Consider the following 21736-nt stretch of genomic DNA (forward strand, 5'->3'; position numbering starts at 1 on the left):
GACAGTTTAGAAAGATGGTAACAACAACAGCCTCTAGAACAAGAACTACTGACCATTAAGAATCCTCACTCGCAAACAGGCTAGTTGCTGAGACTTCCTCACCCCAAAAAGGGTAATACACATAAACTCTCACTCCTCAGTCTATGTAATCCCAACATACAATTTTTTAGATGAGATAATCTTAAACTGATGATCAAAAGGAAATGTCAGGGGAAAATGAGATTATGAGTAAGAGAAAATAATGCAAACCTACAGACTATCAGCAGACTACTCAGCCTGTTTCCTTTTTAACTCTTTCATGGAACGAAGCAAAAATAAATCACATCTTGGGGTGCCTGGGTGCCACAGCCAATTAAGCATCTGCTCTTGATATGGACTCAGGTTATGATCTCAGGGTTGTGAGATGGAGCCTATTTAAGATTCTCTCTCTTCTTCTCCCTCTGCACCCCCCCAAAATAAATAAGTAAAATAAATAAATAAATCACACCTTATCTAAACCTCCTTCTTTCCTATTGCAATTCATGGGTAAATTCGAACTGAAGGACATCCCTATTACTATTCTCTTTCAAAGTTTAAAGCAAATATTTTATTTTTATCCTATGAAAACTAAGGTATCATTAAACATATATGTGTTAAATTTTTGAAAAAGGAATTTTCTAGAAAAAAAGAACAGGTACATTTTTAAAAGCATCTGAGTTACAGAAAAAAGAAACAGTGATAGAGAATAAATTTAACATCTTAAACTATAGAAGACTGCATGACTTTTCATACTATAAAGAAATTTTTAGCAAGCGTTGGCTATTTCAGAATAAGACATAATCCTTCCAAAACGAAATGCTTTCTCTGAAAGAAAACCCTTATCTCAAATAAAGGAGTCCTTTCCTCCCCCAAAGAAATGCAGTTCATTTCTTGAAAAACTGGGACTGTGTGTGTGTGTGTATGCATGCATGCGTGTGAAATCTCTTATTACAACTCTGTTTTAGAGGAATTTGAGGATTTTCTCATTCTTTCATTAATTTCACAGATGACTCTATCTTTCTTTGTGTTTACTTCCATTTAGGGGTCAAATGTGAGAAAAGCAAATCAAAACTACATTGTCAAATACATTCTATGGAATAATGGCTAAAATATCAAATAAGCTTCAGTAATAAATATCAGTAGTGTTAATGTCAGTCACTCTAGGAGGCACCTCGGTGGCTCAGTCAGTTAAGCATCCAACTCTTGATTTAGGCTCAGGTTATGATCTCAGGATCATGTTCTCAAGGTCATGAGATCAAGCCCCGGGTTGTCCAGCTCCACACTCCGCAGGGAGTCTATTTGGCATTCTCTCTCTACCTCTCTTTCTGCCCCTCCTTCCACTCACGCTCTCTTGAGCTCCCTAAAATAAACTATAAAATAACACTTTAAAAAATAAATGAGTAGGGGCTCCTGGGTGTCTCAGTCAGTTAAGCATCTGCCTTCAGCTCAGGTCATGATCCCAGGGTCCTGGGATGGAGCCCTGGGTTGGGCTCCCTGCTCAGTGGGGAATCTGCTTCTCCCTCCCCCAGCTCTTGTGCTCTCACTCACTCTCTCTCACCCTCTCAAATAAATAAATAAAATCTTAAAAAAAAAAAGAAATGAATAAATCAATCCAATTCTACTTAAACTAATTAAACTAAATTGAATAGTCAGTAAGTCAACCAACAAATCAGTTGTACACAAGGGGAGAAAACATGATTATTTCTTTTCTCTAAATTTATTTGCAGTGTCATTGAACTGACCTAGGATCTAGTTGTTTTAACACATGTAAATGTATATCTACATTTGGTCAACCAATATTTGAGTGCCCACTATGTTCCAGGCATTGTCATAGATTCGGGCAGTAAAGTAACAGCAAGTTCCTGACCTCACAAACCTTACATTTTAAAGGTGAAAACAGACAGTAAATGATAAAACTGATAAGAATGAAATATAATTTCACACATGATGATGAAGAAAAATAAAGGAGGGTAAGGCGTTGGCGAGTTAACTGGAAATCTTGTGGGATGGGTGGACAAGCTAAAAGGGTTGCTGCTCTTTCAGGACTGAACTCTACTTAATAGGACACTAATTCAAGTATTCCATTTATTGAGCCCATACACTTAGTTAGACACAAAATAGGTGTAATCTTAATGACCATCATGAAAAGTAGGTATGTTATTACCATTTTACAGATGAAGAAACGGAGGTTCACAGTAGCTTGTCTAAAATTACTTAGGTAAGAAATAGCAGAGCCTACATTCAAACTCTCTGTAACTCCCAAGTCCACACTCTTTGCACTATAACACAACTGCTCTGATATGGATCAAAATGGCCTCACTGTTTCCAAACTACAGTTCCTTACCACAGTTATAATATTCACTAGCTTTAATAAGTTTTAATGAATCAAATCCTTCTGATATACTATATTTCTGAGAGATGTTAGGAAATGAGAGGAATGATATGTTCTTAATTCTAAAAATTCAGTGCTTTGAGAATTATTTATAACTTCTGTAGTAATATTTGAAAATTCTTACTAAAATTTGCTGTGTCTCACAAAACATCTTCCATTGTTTGCATGCTATCCCAAAATATTTATTATAATAAAACTATGATTTATCAATGTATGATTTATCCTTAGGGTATCTGTATCTTGAAATCTCATGTGACCTACAGAGTTATAATTTTAATAAACAAAATGCTATTACATATCGTTTCATTCAGGAAAATACAAGTACAATTGGAATTCCTATTTTCTGCTAGTGAACAGACACATTAAAGCACAATTCTACCAACCCATTTATACTTTCCCCATCATCTTGTTTGTGTGGTTTTTCTGGTTTTTTGTTTGCTTGTTTGTTTTTCCTAGGTCATACAAATTGGTCCTATTACCAACCAAAGAAGGACTGGGGAAAAACTTATGTGATAACTCTGAAAGTCAGAGGCCATGAAAAGAGCCAAAGATTGAGGTGCACCCATGAGGTATAGCTCCTCTCTTCCTTGCCCAGACAATACTAAGGAAAGATAGGTTTAGTTGACCAAATCCTAAGAATCCAGATCAAAAATCTCTAATAGGAAAGAAGCACAAAAAAAGAAACTCTCAGAAAAGTTAACAAAATACCATTAAAGGAGGGGTGTCTGGGTGGCTCAGTCGGTTAAGCATCTGACTTTGGTTGGTTTCAGCTCAGGCTATGATCTCAGGGTTGTGAGATCGAGCCCCATGTCAGGCTCCACACTCAACTCAAAGTCTGCTTGAGATTCTTTGCCCCTCCTTCTCCCTCTCCCTCTACTCCTCCCTCCTCCCCTTCCCCCACCACCGGCCCCCAGCTTGTGCTCTCACTCTCTGTCTCTCTCTCAAATAAATAAAATATTTTTTAAAAAAAATAACCTTAAAGGAGAAAATCTAAGGCCCAGAACCAAGGTAAAAAGTGCCACCAGGATCCTTGTCCATACATATGTGAGTTCCATTCACCCGTAGCTGGCTGAAGCAGGCTTAGCACTGAGCACTTGTTGGGGTCTAAGAAAGAAGGCAACACTAAGCCCCCGTAAAGGTTGCAGTCCTGCAAGACTTGGCCTCACACCACACCTTTTCTTCAACCTCACCCCACTCCTATTCCTATTCCTCAAGCAACTCCAAGTTGGAGAAATGACTATTGTAGTCCAGAACTTCAGTGCTATGGAACTTGACTTAGAGCTGAAAGAGATAGAGTGAGTAAAAGCACTTAAGTATAAATACTAACTAAACTTTGACTAAGTAAAACTACTAATCAGCAACAATTGGGAAGTGACGAAAGGGAGATAGAGGGAAGAAATCTAAGAGTGCTAATAATTACTCATAGCACGAAATCAACACATAATGTTTAAAATTGAACATGAAGGTAGTTAACAAAGCATGAAATCACTCCAGCGTCATTTTAAAGGTTTTCATAATCTCTCGTCTCAACCTTGAAAGGATCTGTTATGAACAATTATTTTTATAAAGAAGCATTTAGCTAAATTTGAGCAATGCCTTCCATTTCACTTCAGTTTATTGCTCCCCTGTTAAATTCAACTAAATTTAATACTTATTTGCTTTAAATTAACAAGAATATTATGATCAAGATATATTATGATCTTGTTGTTACGAAATTATTTCTATTCATCATGCCCTGTGAATATGTCCACTTATAAAGCATAAACAGATGTCTGGAATGATGCTCACCAAATATTATTACTAGTAAGTTCTGAGTGGTGAAATTAGGATAATTTGTTGTTTTCTAATCCATTATTTCCTGCATTGCTTAACTTCTTTTTCTAAATTTTTATTTAAATTCCAGTTAGTTAACATACAGTGTATTACTAGTTTCAGGCTTACAATATATTGATCGAACACTTACATACGACACCTGGGGCTCATCACAAGCACCCTCTTTAATCCCCACTACCTATTTAACCTATTCCTCCCACCCACCGCCTTTCTGGTAACCATCAGTTTGTTCTCCAGAGTTAAGAGTCTGTTTCCTAGATGGCCTCCCTCTTTTTTTTTCCCTTTGCTCATTTGTTTTGTTTCTTAAATTCCACATATGAGTGAAATCATATGGTATTTGTCTTCCTCTGACAAACTTATTTCGCTTAGCATGATACTCTCTAGTTCGAGTACTGCATGTTATTACTAATGGCAAGATTCCATTCCTTTTTATGACAGAGTAATATTCCACATGTATATATAATATTCCACATGTATATATACCACCTCTTCTTTACCCATTCATCCATCGATGAGCACTTGGGCTGTTTCCATTATTTGACTACTGTAGATGATGTTGCTATAAATGCTGGGGTCTATGTACCCCTTTGAATGAGTACTTTTGCATTCTTTGGGTAAATACCTAATAGTGCAATTGCTGGATGGTAGGGTACCTGGGCATTGAAAGGAAGGTGGGCCATGGCGGTGGCAAGGTTTGCTACAACCGGGGCCTCCTGGCTGACCACCCACAGCTGGGCTTGGAGTGGAAAGAGGGATGGGCCGAGCGTGTGTTTCTCTCTGCTCCAGTTGGCCTCATCCCATTAACATATAGAACATATAGTTTCTTGAGGAAACTCCCTACTGTTTTCCAGAGTGGCTGTATCAGTTTGCAATCCCACCAACAGTGCAAGAGGGTTCCTCTTCCTCCACATCCTCGACATTTGTTGTTTCTTGAGTTTTTCATTTTAACCATTCTGACAGGTGTGAGGTGAGGTCTCATAGTAGTTTTGATTTGCATTTCCCTGATGATCAGTGATGGTAAGCCTCTTTTCATGTGTCTGTTGGCCATCTGGATGTCCTCCTGGAAAAATGTCTATTCATGTCTTCTGCCCATTTCTTAACTGGATTATTTGGTTTTTTTCGGTGTTGAGTTTTATAGGTTCTTTGTAGACTTTGGATACTAACCCTTTATTGGATATATAATTTACAAAAATCTTCTCCCATTCCAAAGTTTGCCTTTTAGTTTTGTTGATTGTTTCCTTTGCTGTGCAGCAGCTTTTTATTTTGATGTAGTCTCAATAGTTTATTTTTTATTTTGTTTCCCTTGCCTCAGGAGACATATCCAAAATGAAGGTGCTATGGCTGATGTCAAAGAGGTTACGGCCTGTGCTCTCTTCTAGGATTTTTATGGTTTCAGGCCTCACATTTAGGGCTTTAATCCATTTTGGATTTATTTTTGTGTATGGTGTAAGAAACTATAGTTACACTTGTTACATCTTCTTGTTGCATTGTTCCCTTTATGATTATATAGTGCCCTTGTCTCTTTTTACAGTCTTTGTTTTGAAGTCTAGTTTGTCTGATATAAGTATTACTACTTCAGCTCTTTTGACACCCATTTTCATGATAAATGTTTCTCCACCCCCTTACTTTCAATCTGCAGGTGTCTTTAGGTCTAAAATGAGTCTCTTATAGGTAGCATAAAGATGGGTCTTGGTATTTTATCCATTCTGACACCCTATGTCTTTTGATTGGCATACTTAGTCCATTTACATTGAAAGTAATTATTGATAGATATGTATTTATTGCTATTTTATTACTTGTTTTGTCATTGTTTCTAGAGATTTTCTCTTATCATTGTCTTTGCCACTTTTGGTTTCTCCTTTGCACTCAGAGAGTCCCCTTTAATATTTCTTGAAGGCTGTTTTAGTAGTGACAGACTAACTTTTTATAATGAGTATATATTATTTATAAAAACCAGTTACTTTTTAAAATAATTTAAAATAAAATAAAAAAATGAAATTTACAAGTTACTTCACCATTAACTGACTAACGAATGATCAACTATATTTAAGCAGTGTCACCTTAGAATGGTACATAAATTAAGGGCAAGTTGATTATTTAATATAGACTATTTAATCTCTTTTATTAATATATTAATATTCATAATTAATGAATAATATTAAGATCAAGGAAACATATTATCCTGACATGAGTCATGAGTCACAAAATAAGAAGATATACTTGATGAGCCTAAGGTTTAAGAGGAGCCATATCTCTGTTACAAGCACACTTTGTTTTAATGCAATTTGCTTTATTACACTTCACAGATATTGTATTTTTTACAAATTGAAGGTTTTTGGCAATGCTACATCAAGGAAGTCCGTCAGTGCCATTTTTCCAACAGCATTTGCTCATGTCGTTTCTCAGTGTCACATTTTGGTACTTCTCACAATATTTCAGAAGTTTTCATTATATATTTGTTACGGCGACCTGTGATCAGTGATCTCTGATGTTACTACTGGAGCCTGAAGATGTGACTGAATTGCTGCAATCTCATGATAAAACTTTAACAGTTTTATCTGTTTAAAAGCTGTTTCTGATGCATGAGCAAAAAAGTGGTTTCTTGATATGGAATCTACTCCTGAGGATGATGCTGTGAAGACTGTTGAAATCACTAAAATAGATTTAGAATATGACATAATCTTAGTTGATAAAACAATGGCACAGTTTGAGAGGACTGACTCTCAAACTATGAACTCTGGTAAAATGCTAGAGCCCACAAGAGTGGAGCTGAGAAATCTGCAGATACACCAAGCACTGGCTGATTGTTTTGTGTACTGTCTTGCATTATACACAATTGTGTCCTTTTATGTTTAACAAAAGACATTTTATTTGCTTATTACAGTATCTTTTTTTAAGATTTTATTTATTTTTGCGAGAGAGAGAGAGAGAGAAAGGGAGAGAGAGAGAGAGTACGAGCAGGGGGAGAGGCAGAGGGAGAAGCAGACTCCCCATTGAGCGGGGAGCCCGAGCAGGACTCGATCCCAAGACCCTGGGATTATGACCTGAGCCAAAGGCAGATGCTTAACCAACTGAGCCACCTAGGCGCCCACTTATTACAATATCTTGAAGAGAAAGTATGTGACACTTCCAGATACACTCCATTGCATGTTTGTGATCACATACCAGGTATGCATTTATTCATTCATTCAACATGAATTTATTGACTGCTGACTAAGCTCCAGACTATTCTAAGCATAGAGATACAACAGCAACCAAGCAAAGACCATGGTCTTATGAAGCTTATACTCTCCTGGGGTGCATTTTAGGCAGCCAGTAAACACTACAAGAGTAAATTAGATAGAGCCAGGCCTCCAGACTCTTAATCGAATGCTTTCTCACGATAACAAATGTTTGATTCACTAACTGTAACATATCATATCATGCTCATGCGCATGCATAAGCAAGATGCAAATACAATAAAAATCAGGATTCATTCTTCAGGCAGTATGGAGTGTGGATATAAGCATCAGGGTATAAGGAGTAGAGCACACCCGGATTCAAAGTCTGGCTTTAGTGCTTTATATACCAAGGCAGCACTCTGGACAAGTTATCTAAGCCTTTAAGCTTTAGTTATAGAATTTATCAATACCTATCTGGAAGGATCAATGCGAGCATAAAGCACGGGTCTAGCAGAGTGTTGGCCCATGTTACTGGTTCTCTCTTTCCCCATAATCAAATAGGAATCTTACCTGACAACACCACAACATACCTAACCTAAAAGGCTAGATTTTAGATTAATGGAAGTCAACTGTCACTAGTTTGCTTAAATTTCATCATAAAGACTGCTTTCACAAATTTTATCCTATATTATATACTTAGATGATGCCCTTTTGGGATAAAAACTACAATACGATCCTGTTATAAAAAAACAAACAAACATGCATTTTGAGGGTTTTTTCCTCATGTTACTAGTCTTTTTGTGGTACTATCACTCATTTTCTAGGCAGAAATATATTAGATTATCACTAAAAAAACATGTATATATACTAATGTGTCTTCTCTTATCAAACTATTAAGTAATATAATAAGTCCCTAAACAGTAAGTTCGGCTCCCACAACCTACTTCTCCATCCTAATTTTCTCCCTTCTTTGCCAGCTCACAACAGCCCAGTGACACTGGCATTCCTTTGGCTCCTCAAACCTACCAGACTGTCCAACAGATAGACACCATGCATGGCGATACCCTCTGGTCACCAGCCTAATGCCTAACTGGGTCCCACCTTAAACATCTGGTCCTCAGAGAACCCCTCCCCGGCCATCCATTCTGGCAAGGTTGGGCTGGATTGTAAACATCTGGTCCTCAGAGAACCCCTCCCCGGCCTTCCATTCTGGCAAGGTTGGGCTGGATTGTACAGGGTGATGTGGTGAAGCCTCAGGATAATGATGGAGAAGCCTGGGTTTCAATCAGTCATCTGACAAGATGGAGTTACGCTACGGCACAAATACACACGGGCGCAGGTCGATAAAAGTTCCCCAGTAGCGTGATATAACTGGCAATAATGCATATGCACTGGCTAGTTGACAATATTAGCCAGGACTTTCAGAAGTGATCCCTCCTCTGCCACAAGGATTAAAATACATCGCTGATAATGGGGAGTTCTCTTAAGGGGAACTCCCAAGATGGCCCAATTCTCTTCACTTCTGCTTTTATCCCTGGCTGTCAAACTGCACTTTGCAGAGAATTTTGGAAGTATGAAAATGGTCTGAGGCACACTGTGACATATATTAATAGTATATCGAGCCCTTTTCCGGAGTTACCTTTATTTGTATCTAAAGTTTACTTTCTGTTAATGTTTGTTTTCCCCACTTAAGAACTGTGCCTACCCCGTCGCTCACTGTATCACCAGTGCCTGCCAGCTCCCAGCATACAGGAGTATGTGTAATAACCAGTCGCTGGATTGATGAATTAAGACATAAGGGTGTGTTCACGTGAAAGAAATATGGTGTACGGAAGTTAAGTTTACTTAATACATGTAAAGTCTATGAAATAGTGCTGGGCACCTAGTAAGCCCTCAATCAATGCTGTTATCATTTGCTTAGTAGGACAAAAACCTCCCAAGTAGGATAACAGAAGAGAGAAAGGCCATGAGTGGCTGACAAATGACAAGGCTGAGCACACGCTGTGTGGTTATCCCCGTGAGAGCAGAGCGCAGCACAGGAAAGGAAACACAGTAATCCTTCTCAACAGTGGCTTCTGAGTTAATTCATTTTAACATGTGAATATACAAACTGAATAGCCTGGAGATCTTTTCACATATTCACCGTTGAGTTCAGCACTCTTAAAATAAAACCACTCACAATAATCATGTCTTGTACACACAAGCACTTCTATGGGATAGAGCGAAGAGAGAGAGATCCATGCTCCATTCTCCCAGCGGATGGAAAGAAAACTGGTGCCCTTAAATGTTTTAAGGAAAGGTCACACATTTTTTTCTTAGACTCATGAAAATGAAACAGACAATGAAAGTACAAATACTTGTATTTCAAGTCACCAAAATCCCACCAGCTGCTTTAAAATTGACAAAAAGAAGTAAAGGCTGCAAAAGACTCGAGGTCACTCTGTCTCCATTAATCCCAGAACTGCAGCCGTATTTCCTAAAGAACTCACTGACTCAAGTGATTCAGGGAAGGAACACCTAAGTGGAAAAAGGTTTTACGCCTACCAATCCAAGCTGTTTTGGAAATGGGTGTCTTTCATTATTTTTATTTATTAGGCTCTCACACTTTTATTTTTTTTTAATTTTTTATTATGTTATGTTAGTCACCATACAATACATCCTTAGTTTTTGATGTAGTGTTCCATGCTTCATTGTTTGCGTTTAACACTCAGTGCTCCATGCAATACGTGCCCTCCTTAATACCCATCACCGGCCTATCCCAGTCCCCCACCCCCTTACCCCTGAAGCCCCCAGAACCATGAGAGACTATGGACTCTGAGAAACAAACTGGGAATCACACTTTTCTTTAACTTTCATGCCATTCTCAGTTTTCTCGAAGAGTCCGTTTCCTAAGAGTCTGCCTTCAATCTAATAAGCAAACACATTTTAGCCATCTGAGTATTTCTTAAGAAATTCCTAACCTATTATTAATAAAGAAGGATTGCTCTAAAATCAAATAATTCTCCCACTGTCAGAACCTAATGTATGTAACAATCAGACACCATCCACCTGAGGCTTTAAGTAACAAATTTTAAAACCCATAACTACCTATTAATATTCCAGAGGGAAATGAGACCCTCTACTGTGTACACATGAGGTACTCTGATAGAAATGGGCATCTGTAGTCTGCTCTAGTCAGACATTCTACTTCACAGAAGGAATATTCAAAAGTCATACGCAGGTGCCTATACCAAGCTTGAATAATTATAATACAAATGCAAAATTATAATACCAAAACAGATCAAGTGTTCATTAATTGATCTGTTGCTTCTTGCTAAAAAAAACTGTTATTTTCCATGGGGCCAAAAAAATTTGTTATTTTCCATGGGGCCATATAAACATTTAACCTCAAGTATCTTTGTAATAAACACGTCCATTTTTGGTAAGAATTCACTTCCCCTTGCTTCTTTCTAAAATCAACTCAAATTTAAGCTTATAGGTTAGTGAATAGGAAAATCCCTTTGGAATGAACAGGAGGAAATTTATGAATATTCTAAAGAATGATACCTACCTCAGGCCCTGTGATATGCATCAGACCAGAAACAGCAGAGGCAACAGCATCATAACCAGCTCGCTGAGACAGTGGACCTGTCTGACCATACCCTAAAATGAGATGAATAGACATAGTCAGCATCATGCAGGGAGAGCAAGAGTACAATGATGTGTTAAAATCTTCTGTGTCCAGAAATCTTGCTGCAATTTATTACTATGAGATTGATGGTATCCTTTGAAAAGGAAGCAATAAAAATTATTTATGATCTTATGCCCCAAAAGGTTGCAAACTGGTAACTTGAGGGCCAGATCCCACCTGAATGAATGTTGTCTGGCCTGAAGAGTGTCCTGAATTTCGGGGTTTTTTTGTTTGTTTGGTTGGGGTTTTTTTAAAGATTTTATTTATTTATTCGACAGAGATAGAGACAGCCAGCGAGAGAGGGAACACAAGCAGGGAGAGTGGGAGAGGAAGAAGCAGGCTCATAGTGGAGGAGCCTGATGTGGGGCTTGATCCCATAACGCCAGGATCACAACCTGAGCCAAAGGCAGACGCTTAACCGCTGTGCCACCCAGGCGCCCCCTGAATTTCGTTTTTATTTAGTTTCCAACATTCTAAAAAAAACAGGAGATAGCACATAAAATGCAAATTTCTAGCTTTTCTTGAAAATTCAGAAAATAAGTTCGAAACTAGGCCGACACAACAAACGATTAGAGTTAAGTAACAGCTCTTCCCTATACACAGGGAAATAAATTCTCTAACTTGTCATTCCTCCACAACTCTTAACTACTTTATGCCTGATTCACTCATTTAATCTTACCTCCCAGACTCTGTTCATATACACTACTCTTGTTCTATACAAAACAATATACCAAGTAAAATAAAATAGTGTCTCTCTGGATTCTGTTCACATATTTTCTCAGATATATAGATAGATAGATAGATAGATAGATAGATAGATAGATAGATAAATTTTTTTAAAGATTCTATTTATTTATTTATTTGACAGAGAGAGCATGAGTGGGGGTGGGGGGGAGGAGCAAAGGGAGAGGAGAAGCAGCTGATGCGGGGCTCGATCCTAGGACCCTGGGATCATGACCAGAGCTGAAGGCAGACGCTTAACCCACTGAGCCACCCAGGCACCCCGACTAAATTTTTGAACATAAATAATATGATCCCATGACCTAACAGTGCTCTTTAAGATTACAAAAAGAAGGTGAAGGTATTTTTCTNTTTTTTTTTTTTTTTTTTTTTTTTTTTTTTTTTTTTTTTTTTTTTTTTTTGGCCATCAGCAAAAATCAAGAGAACGCAGTGGTTTCTCCTACTCCCCTCAGTCCTGGCACTTATTGTTGAACAATACAGGTTATTTCAGGTACTACATGAATCTGTCCCCATATCCTATGTTATCAACCAGAGACAGGATACATGAAAAGCCTTCCACAGCCATCAGCTATTAGCTGAAATTTCCTACATAACTCACTTTAGGAAGATCAAAAAGAGGTGCCTCCGGGCCTTTGCTTGCTTTCTCCAGCCACTTGGAACGCTCTCCCTCCATTTCACTCCATATATCCACATACCTCACACTCCCTCACATCCTCCAAATCTGCACTCAAACGTCTCCTTACCAGAAAGACCTTCCCCGGAGAACTTTTATAAAAGAGCACTCTTGTTTCTCACTCTTAATCCCCTTTACCTGACTACATTTGTCTTCGTAACACTTATTACAAGATATATAATACAGTTATGTGTTTTACTGATTTATTTTCTGTCTCCTCCCCTACCAAAATGTATGCTCCAGAATTTTTTTTCTATTTGAAACATTGCTGTATTCACAGCATCTAGTGAAGTATTCAATAACGTTCATTGAATGAATGAATAAATACTTGTCACATAAAATAATTTAAAAAGACAAATAATCTATAACAACTAAATTAATAAAGAAACTAAAGAAGTTTTTGTTTTGTTTTTTTACCAAAATGGCAATACAGGAGGTTCCTGAATTTTTCTCTTCCCACAGACACAACAAATGCATAGCTCCACGTCGAGCAACTCCCTCTGAGAAAAATCCAGAACTAGTTGTTTGACTCCTATAATTTGGTGATAGAGAAAATACCCACATCTAAATAGGTGTTTAAACCCCACTCCAGGCACAACACTATAAAATCAGGAGGGAACCTTCAACTCCCAACTTCCCCTCAAGGAGTGAAGGGTTTGGACCACATATCTGGTGCCCCAACTTTTAAGGCTCCCACCTGAGGGACAGGCCCCAAAGCACCTAGCTCTGAGACCCAGCAGAGCTTACATTCACAAGTCCCGTCGGACTATAACAAACAGAAAAAGAAGTTGTTGACAGGTGCACAAGCACTAACCACAGCTATCTTCCCAGGGATCAGCACAGAAGGATCAGGCAAAACCATCCATCCAAGGGTCTCACTGCATACTTTACAAGCTGCTACCTGAGGATTTGGACAGTAATTAACATACACCTAGGTGCTGACTGCAATCCCGCCTGGAACCCAAAAGAGCTGGTGGGTCACACTCAAGCTCACTCCAACAATACCAGGTCAACAGAGTCTCTCTGGAAAGAGCTTCTACACATGTCTGGCACACCAGCTTTTGCACCTACTGCCCAATGGATGGGACCCCAGATCATCTGGCTCCAACAGACAATGGGTTTTGCATTCACAAGTCCAACGGGGCTATACCAAACAAAGTAATAGTTTTTGAATAGCAAACTCCATGGCTATACATCTGGGCTTAGTGAAGAAGAAGGCAAAAACACCTGTCTCTCACCTTCTCCCCAGAAGGGTCTGACTGCATACTTTCCCAGCTCATTGTCTGAGGTCCAGCTTCTAATCAACCTGCACCTAGGTGCTAACTGCTATCATCCCCCTGGGGACATTAATGGATCCTGGCACACCCTCAACCACTAGGAGCCACTAAGAACAAAGGCAATCATAAAGATTTGAGGGAACCTGGAGCTCAGACCAGGCTGATTGATGAGATTCATCTCCTACACAAGACCAGTCCCAAGACTGAGAGCAGTGGCTGTTTTAGCTAATACACAGAAACCAAAACAGAGAATCCAAAAAAAAATGGAGAAACAGGAATATGTGGAATTCCAAACAAAAGAAAAAGGTAAATCTCCAGAAACTGATCTGAAGGAAATGGAAATAAGTTATTTATCTGATAGAGAGTTCAAAATAACAATCAAAAAATGCTTACCAAGATCAGACAAGCAAGGCATGAATAAAGTGAGAATTCCACAGGAAAGCAATGCATGACCAAAGTGACGATTTCAACAAAGAGAGAGAAATTATTAAAAAGTACCACAGAAATCACAGAGCTGAAGAATATAATAACTAAAGTGAAAAATTCGATGGAGACACTCAACCACAGACTAGATCAACTGGAAGAAAAGAATAGGAAATTAGAAAACAGGCAGTGGAATATATCCAATCAGAGGAGCAAACAGGAAAAAGGGTGAAGATAGCTTAAGGAACTTATGGGACATCATCAAAAAGGCCAATATACTCATTAAAGAGGTCTTAGAAGAAGAAAAGAGAGAGGAAGAGGCAAAAGCTTATTTAAAGAAATGCCTCAAAACTGCCCTTATCTGAAAGAAAAAATAAGATATCCAGATCCAGGTAGCCCAAAAAGTACCAAATAAGATGAATCTAAAGAGAGTCACACCCAGATACATTATAATTAAATTGTCAAAAGTTACAAAGAGAGAACCAGCAAGAGAAAAGCATACAAGAAAACTGTCGTAAGTCTATCAGTAGATTTTACAAAAACCATGCAGGCCAGAAGGAAATAGAATGAGATATTCAAAGTGCTGAAATAAAAATGTTGCCAGCCAAGGACACTCTATCCAACAGAGTTATCCTTCAGAATCAAAGAAGAGATAGAGAATTTTCCAGACAAACAAAAGCTGGAGGACCTCATCACCACTAGACCACCCTTACAAGACATGTTAAAATGAGTTCTTCAGGCTGAAACAAAAGAGTGCTAATTAGTTACATTAAAACATATCAAAGTATAAAACACACCAGAAAAGGTAAATATATAGGTAAATTCAAAATGTTCTAATGTTGTAATGGTGGTGGGTAAGTCACTTATATAACTATAATATAAAAGTTAAAAGACAAAAGTTTATTAAGAACTCCCATAATGACAGTAATTTCTTAATGGATACATTTAAAAATGTAAATTGTGACATCAAAACCTTAAAATGTCAGGGGACAATGTAAAAATTCAGAAGTTTCATATACATTCAAGTTAGGTTATTATCAGCTTAAAATAGACTGTTATGGGGCGCCTGAGTAGCACAGTCAGTTGAGCATCCAACTCTTGGTTTCAGCTCAGGTTATGATCTCAGAGTCAAGAGATCAAGCCCTGAATCAGGATCCACACTCGGCGAGAATCTCCTTAGGACTGTCTCTCCCTTTCCCTCTGCCCCTGTGTGCTCTCTCTCTCTAAGAAATAAATCTTAAAAAAAAAAAAAAAAAGAAAAGAGAAAGTAAAATAGACTGTTATAAGATGTTTTACAGAAGCTTCATGATAGCACAAAGCAAAAACCTATAGCAGATATACAAAAGAGAAAGAAATCTAAGCATACCACCACAGAAAATCATCAAATCATAAAAGAAGAAAACAAAAGAGGAAGAAAGAAACAGCAGTTACAAAACAACCAGAAAAGAATTAACAAAATGACATAGAAAAGTCCATACCTATCAATAATTACTTTAAAGCAAATGCACTAAATTCTCCTATCAAAAGACATAGAGTAGTTAAATGGATTTAAAGAAAAAAAAAAAAAAAGACCCAACTACATGCTGCCTACAAGAGACTTACTTCAGGTTTAAGTACACAGACTGAAAATGAAGGGATAGAAAAAAATATTATATGCAAATGGAACCAAAAGAAAGCAGGAGTAGCTATATTTATATCAAGTAAAATAGACTTTTAGCCAACGATTCTAATAAGAGACAAAGAAGGGCATTACATAATGATAAAAAAGTCAATCCAATTACAGGATATAACATTTGTAAATATTTATGAACCTAACATAGAAGCAACTAAATATTTAAAGCAAATATTAATAGACATGAAGGGAGAAATAGATAGCAATACATTAACAGTAGGGTTGAATACCTCACTCTCAACAATGGGTAGGTAATAAAGAAAGAAAATCAATAAGAAATCATTGCACTTGAACTACACATTAAACCAGATGGATTTAACAGACATTTATAGAACATTCCACCCAAAAGCAGCAAAATACACATTTTGCTCAAGCATATCCATGAAAACTTCTCTAGGATAAACCATATGTTAGGCTGCAAAACTAGTCTTAATTAATTTAAGAAGACTGAAACCTTCTTAAGCACTTTTTCTGATCATAAAGGTATTAAACTAGAAATCAAGTATAAGAAGAAAGTTGGAAAATTCACAAATACATTGAGATTAAACAACATGCTCCTGAAGAAGACCAATGGATCAAAGAAGAAATCAAAAGATAAACCAAAAAAATCTTGAGACAAATGAAAATGAAAATACAACTTAACAAAACTTGTAAGATACAGTAAAAGCCATTCTAAGAGGGAAGTTTATAGTGACAAATGCCCACAATGAGAAAAAAGAAAGATCTCAAACAACCTAATTTTACATCTCAAGGAACTAGAAAAAAAGAACAAACTAAGCCCAAAGTTAGCAGACAGAAGGAAATAACAAAAATCAGAACAGATAAATATGAAAAAATTAACAAAATAAACTTTAGCTAGATAATTAAGAAAAAAAGAGACAGAACTCAAATAAGAAAAATCAGAAATGAAAGACAAGTTACAACTGATGCCATAGAAATACAAAGGACATAAGAGACTATTATGAACAACTATACAACAACAAACCAGACAACCTACAATAAATGGATAAATTCCTACATATGACCTACGAAGAATGAATCATGAAGAAATATAAAATCTGAATAGACCAATTACTAGTAAGGAGATTGTATCAGTAATCAAAAACATCCTAAAATGCAAAAGTCCAAGACCAAATGGCTTCACTGGTGAGTTGTACTAAATATTTAAAGAAGAATTAATATCAATCTTTCTCAAATACTTACAAAAAATAGAAGAGAAGGGAATGCTTCTAAACTCATTTTACAAGACCAGCATTATCCTGACACTAAAACCAACAAGGACACTACAAGAAAAGAAAATTACAGGCCAATAACCCTGATGATACAAAAGTCCTCAGCAAAAATTAGCAAACCAAATTCAACAGAACATTTTTAAATACACCATGATCAACTGGATTTATTCCAGGAATGCAAGGATGGTTCAACATCCACAATCAATCAATGTGATACATCACATCAACAAAATGAAGGAAAAAACCATATGATCATCTCAATAGATACAGATAAAGCACCTGACAAAATTCAACATTCATTTATAATAAAAACTGTCAACAAATTGAGTATAGAGGGAATGTACCACAACATAATAAAGTCCATATATGCCAAACCCAGACCTAACACCATACCAAATGGAGAAAAGCTAAAAGCTTTTCCTCTAAAATCAGGAACAAAACAATAGTACCTACTCTTACCACTTCTATTCAACATAGTATTGGAACATCTACCCAAAGCAATTAAGCAAGAAAAGGAAATAAAATGCATCCAAATCAGAAAGGAAGAAGTAAAACTGTCTGTTTGTGAATGACATGGTCCTACATACAGAAAACCCTTAAGGTTCCATCAAAAAACTGAAATTTAGTAAAATTTCAGGATACAAAATCAACATACAAAAATCTGCTGCATTTGAGGTGCCTCAGGGATTCGGTCAGTTGAGTATCTGAGTCTTGGTTTCATCTCAGGTCATTATCTCTGGGTTGTGGTCGAGCCCCATGTTGGGCTCTGTGCCCAGTGGGAAGTCTTCCTGAGATTTTCTCTTTCCCTCTGTCCCTCCCCCCACTCACACTCTCTCTCACACCTTTATCAAATAAATAAATTTTTAAAAAATCTGTTGCATTTCTATGCACTAACAACAAATTATATGAAAGAGAAATTAAGAAAGCAATCCCATTTATAATAGTATCAAAAACAATAAAATATCAAGGGACCTGGGTGGCTCAGATAACCATCTGCCTTCGGCTCAGGTCATGCTCTCCATGTCCTGCGAGCCCCACACCGTGTACCCAGCTCAGCAGGGAGTGTGCTTCTCCCTCCCCCTCTGCCTCTCCCCCTGCTTGTCCTCTCTCTGTCTCTCAAATGAATAAATAAAATCTTTAAAAACTATATTTGTAATATATTAACCAAAAAGATAAAATATCTGTACACTGAAGATTATAAGACAATAACGGAAGAAACTGAAGACACATTAAATGGAAAGATTACCGTGCTCTTGGACTGGAAGATTAACACTGTCAAAATGTCAACACTACCCAAAGCCATCTACAGATTCAACACAATTTCTATGAAAATCCCAATGCACTTTTTATGGAATTAGAAAAATAATCCTAAAATATACATGAAACCACAAAAGACCCCAAGCAGCCAAAGCTATTGTAAGTAAAAGAACAAAGCTGGAGACATCACACTTCTTGATTTCAAAAAATATTACAAAGCTACAGTAATCAAAACAGTATGTGGTACTGGCATAAAAACAGACAAATAGACCAATGGAACAGAATACAGAGCCCAAAAATAAACCCATGCATATATGGTCAACTAATCTTTAACAGGAGTACCAAGAACACACAATGGTAATGGACAGTCTGTCCAATAAATGATGCTGGAAAAAAACAGATATCCACATGCAAAAGAATGAAATGGATCCCTATCTTACACTACACAAAAAGCAACTCAAAATGGTTTAAAGACTTAAATGTTATATATGAAACCAGAAAATTTCTAGAAGAAAACATAAAGAGAAAGCTCCTTCACACTGGCCTTGGCAATAATTTTTGGATGACACCAAAAGCAAAGGCAAAAATAGACAAATGGAATTACGTTAAACTAAAAGGCTTCTGTGAAGCAAAGGGAACAATCAGAAATGAAAAGGCAACCTACAGAATGGGAGAAAGCATTTGTAAACCATATATCTGATAAGGGGTTAACATCCAAAATGTATATGGAACTCGTACAACGGAATAGCACAAAAAAATCAAATAATCTGATTTTAAAATGGGCGAAGGACCTGAATAAACATTTTTCCAAAGAAGACATAACAAAAGACCAATAGGTACATGAAAAGGTGCTCAACTTCACTAATCATCAGGGAAATGCAAATCAAACCCACAGTGAGATATCACCACACCCTTGTTAGGATGGCTATTATCATAGACAAGAGATAACAAATGTTGGCAAGGTCATGGAAAAAAATGGAACTCTTGAGCACTATTGGTAGGAATGTAAATTGATACAGCTATTACAGAAAACATTATGAAAATTCCTCAATAAAATAAATTAAAAATGGAACTACCCTGTGTTCCAGCAATCCCACTTCTGGGTATACATATCCCATGTAAATGAAATCAGTATCTCCATAAGGTATCTGGACTCCTCTATTCACTGTAGCATTATTCAAAATAGCACAGATACAGAAACACGCTGTGCACTTTAAATATACACAATTTTGTCATTTATTTTTCATGTGGCTTGGGAATAAAGAAAAAAATATAGATATTAAAACAAAATCCCCAGATAAAATTATCACTTAGCATTAAGAAATTAAAGCAGTTCAAGATTAAATTATATTTATCATTACCGATGACAGAAAAAGATGTCACAACATCTTCTTTATGCATTATTACGGAAAGTTTCACACATAAAAGTAGAGAAAAACATATAATAAATCCATTAGCAACTTCCATAATTATTTATTCATAGACAATCTTCTTTCCACTACATTTATTTTTCAGTTAGAACTATTGTATGAAGAACAAAGTAAAACCATTTAAAAAAAGTCTTGATTCAGGTAAAAACCAGTCACACAAAATCCTAGACTCTGCTATGTTTGTATTCCAATTGCAAAAACAAAATCTGTAAATTCTGAACTGTTACTTTTTAAATCTTTAGATAAGCAAAAATGGGATATATGAAGGGAACATAATGGGAAACAAAGTATAAGGCAACATTCTCCATAAATACAGAAATTAAAAACCAAGCATTAGGAATGAATTCATATTCCAGGGCAGCTAGTTTACAACTGTAAAGGGCACCCTAGACTAAGCTTCCAGTATTCTACACAACAGTTTTTAAAACTCCGGTATCTCCAGCATTAAACAGGCCCCCTGGAGCAGAGAAAAGCTCCACCATAAGACAGGAACCCTGTGTTCTGTGAACCACCTGTTATCTCAACAGGAAGTCAAGAGAAAGAATTAAGTTTCAGTTGGCTCTCAGTGAGGAAAATCAGGTGCTCAGGAATCTGGCCAGGAGCCCAAATCCCACAAAGGGGACAAATCGAGACCCCTCATCATCAGCACAACTCTAAAGGGAGTCTTCTAAATAAAGGCCTGCAGGAAAAAATGCTCAGAAAAACAAACAACTTGTTAAATAAAAGTACACCATAATAGTTGCCTTGTGATACAAATTCTTTCGTTCAGTTTACAACAAAGAGGAGGCATAAATACGTAATTACTTTAAATTACAACTTCCAAATACTTCTTTTAAAGAGAAATAGGGGCACCAAGGTGGCTCAGTCAGTTAAGGAACCAACTGTTGATTTCGCTCAGGTCAAGATCTCATGGTCGTCAGATCAAGCATCAGGCTCTGCGCTGGGCGTAGAGCCTGCTTAAGATTCTCTCTCTCCTTATCCCTCTGCCCCTCCTCCTACTTCAGGTGTGTGCATACTATCTCTCTCAAAAATAATTAATTAAACTTTTAAAAATAAAAAGAAATATAGTTTTTCTCATGGAGGTAGTATGGCACAATGAATAAGGATGAGTTTCAGGACTGAAAAAAACCTGGATTCAAATTATTGCTGTGTGAACTACTACATCTTCGACAATTTATCTGATCTCCCTGAACCTCCTCCATGTCTTCATCTGTAAAATGGCAATATTCAATTTTTATCACATAGATTTCTTATGAGGATTTTACTTGATAAGACAGCATAAGCAAAGTGCATTTTGAGAGCTAAATATACTTCATTAATAAACATGCATTAATCAATATACTAATAATATAGTAGCTTACCCTTTCCACAAAATACCGAGAATAACAAAAAGAAAACTGCCTTGAGGTGTGTTGAAATGATGAGAATAAATATTCTAAGCATTGCAATTATGTTGTTAATAACACAAAAATTAAAAGTTTTTGTACTTGGAAACTTGTATTTGTTCATTTTAGAGAAAAAGTTGACAATAATAAAATAATAAATTATATATATATACACACACACACGTTGTGTGTGTGTGTGTGTGCGCACACGCATATTTTATAATACTGATGAGGGATAGAAGCAGAAAAATATTCGTCTTTAGCCCAGAAGGCTGACCTATAGCCTGCATAGTTTCTATAAGGATTAAATATGTGCTGGTTACCACATTCTTAAAGGGTCTCATGACTGCTTGTACATCTCACTGATAGTTCGTATCAAGCTGAATGATAAGCACCAGAGAAATCTTTTAAAACTATTTTACAAGTAGTAATTTGAAGAAGACATTAATGATCTAATACTCCCTGCATGTCCCCTCCCCCTTGAGCACTAAGCATATAACCACCAGCTTCATACAGTAAAAAGTGCAGCTCTTTCTGTCCATGGGTCCTGTCCCAATGCTACTTAAATAAAC

The 21736-nt window shown here is 36.9% G+C and overlaps 1 protein-coding gene across 8 annotated transcripts in view; it reads right to left on the reverse strand.

Annotated features, from left to right (window-relative positions):
• SUGCT (succinyl-CoA:glutarate-CoA transferase) overlaps positions 1–21736 on the reverse strand; it is a 706709-nt gene that overhangs the window by 608024 nt on the left and 76949 nt on the right. For all 8 annotated transcript variants that reach the window (XR_004626996.1, XM_034665707.1, XM_034665695.1 and 5 more), the window contains exon 7: positions 10955–11046. Coding sequence is in view for 7 of the 8 variants with exons in the window: in XM_034665707.1 (XP_034521598.1) it covers positions 10955–11046 (92 nt within the window). In the remaining variant the exon portion in view is untranslated. The remainder of the gene's footprint in view (positions 1–10954; positions 11047–21736) is intronic.

The sequence above is a fragment of the Ailuropoda melanoleuca genome, chromosome 1 (assembly GCF_002007445.2).
Source record: "Ailuropoda melanoleuca isolate Jingjing chromosome 1, ASM200744v2, whole genome shotgun sequence".
NCBI lineage: Eukaryota > Metazoa > Chordata > Mammalia > Carnivora > Ursidae > Ailuropoda > Ailuropoda melanoleuca.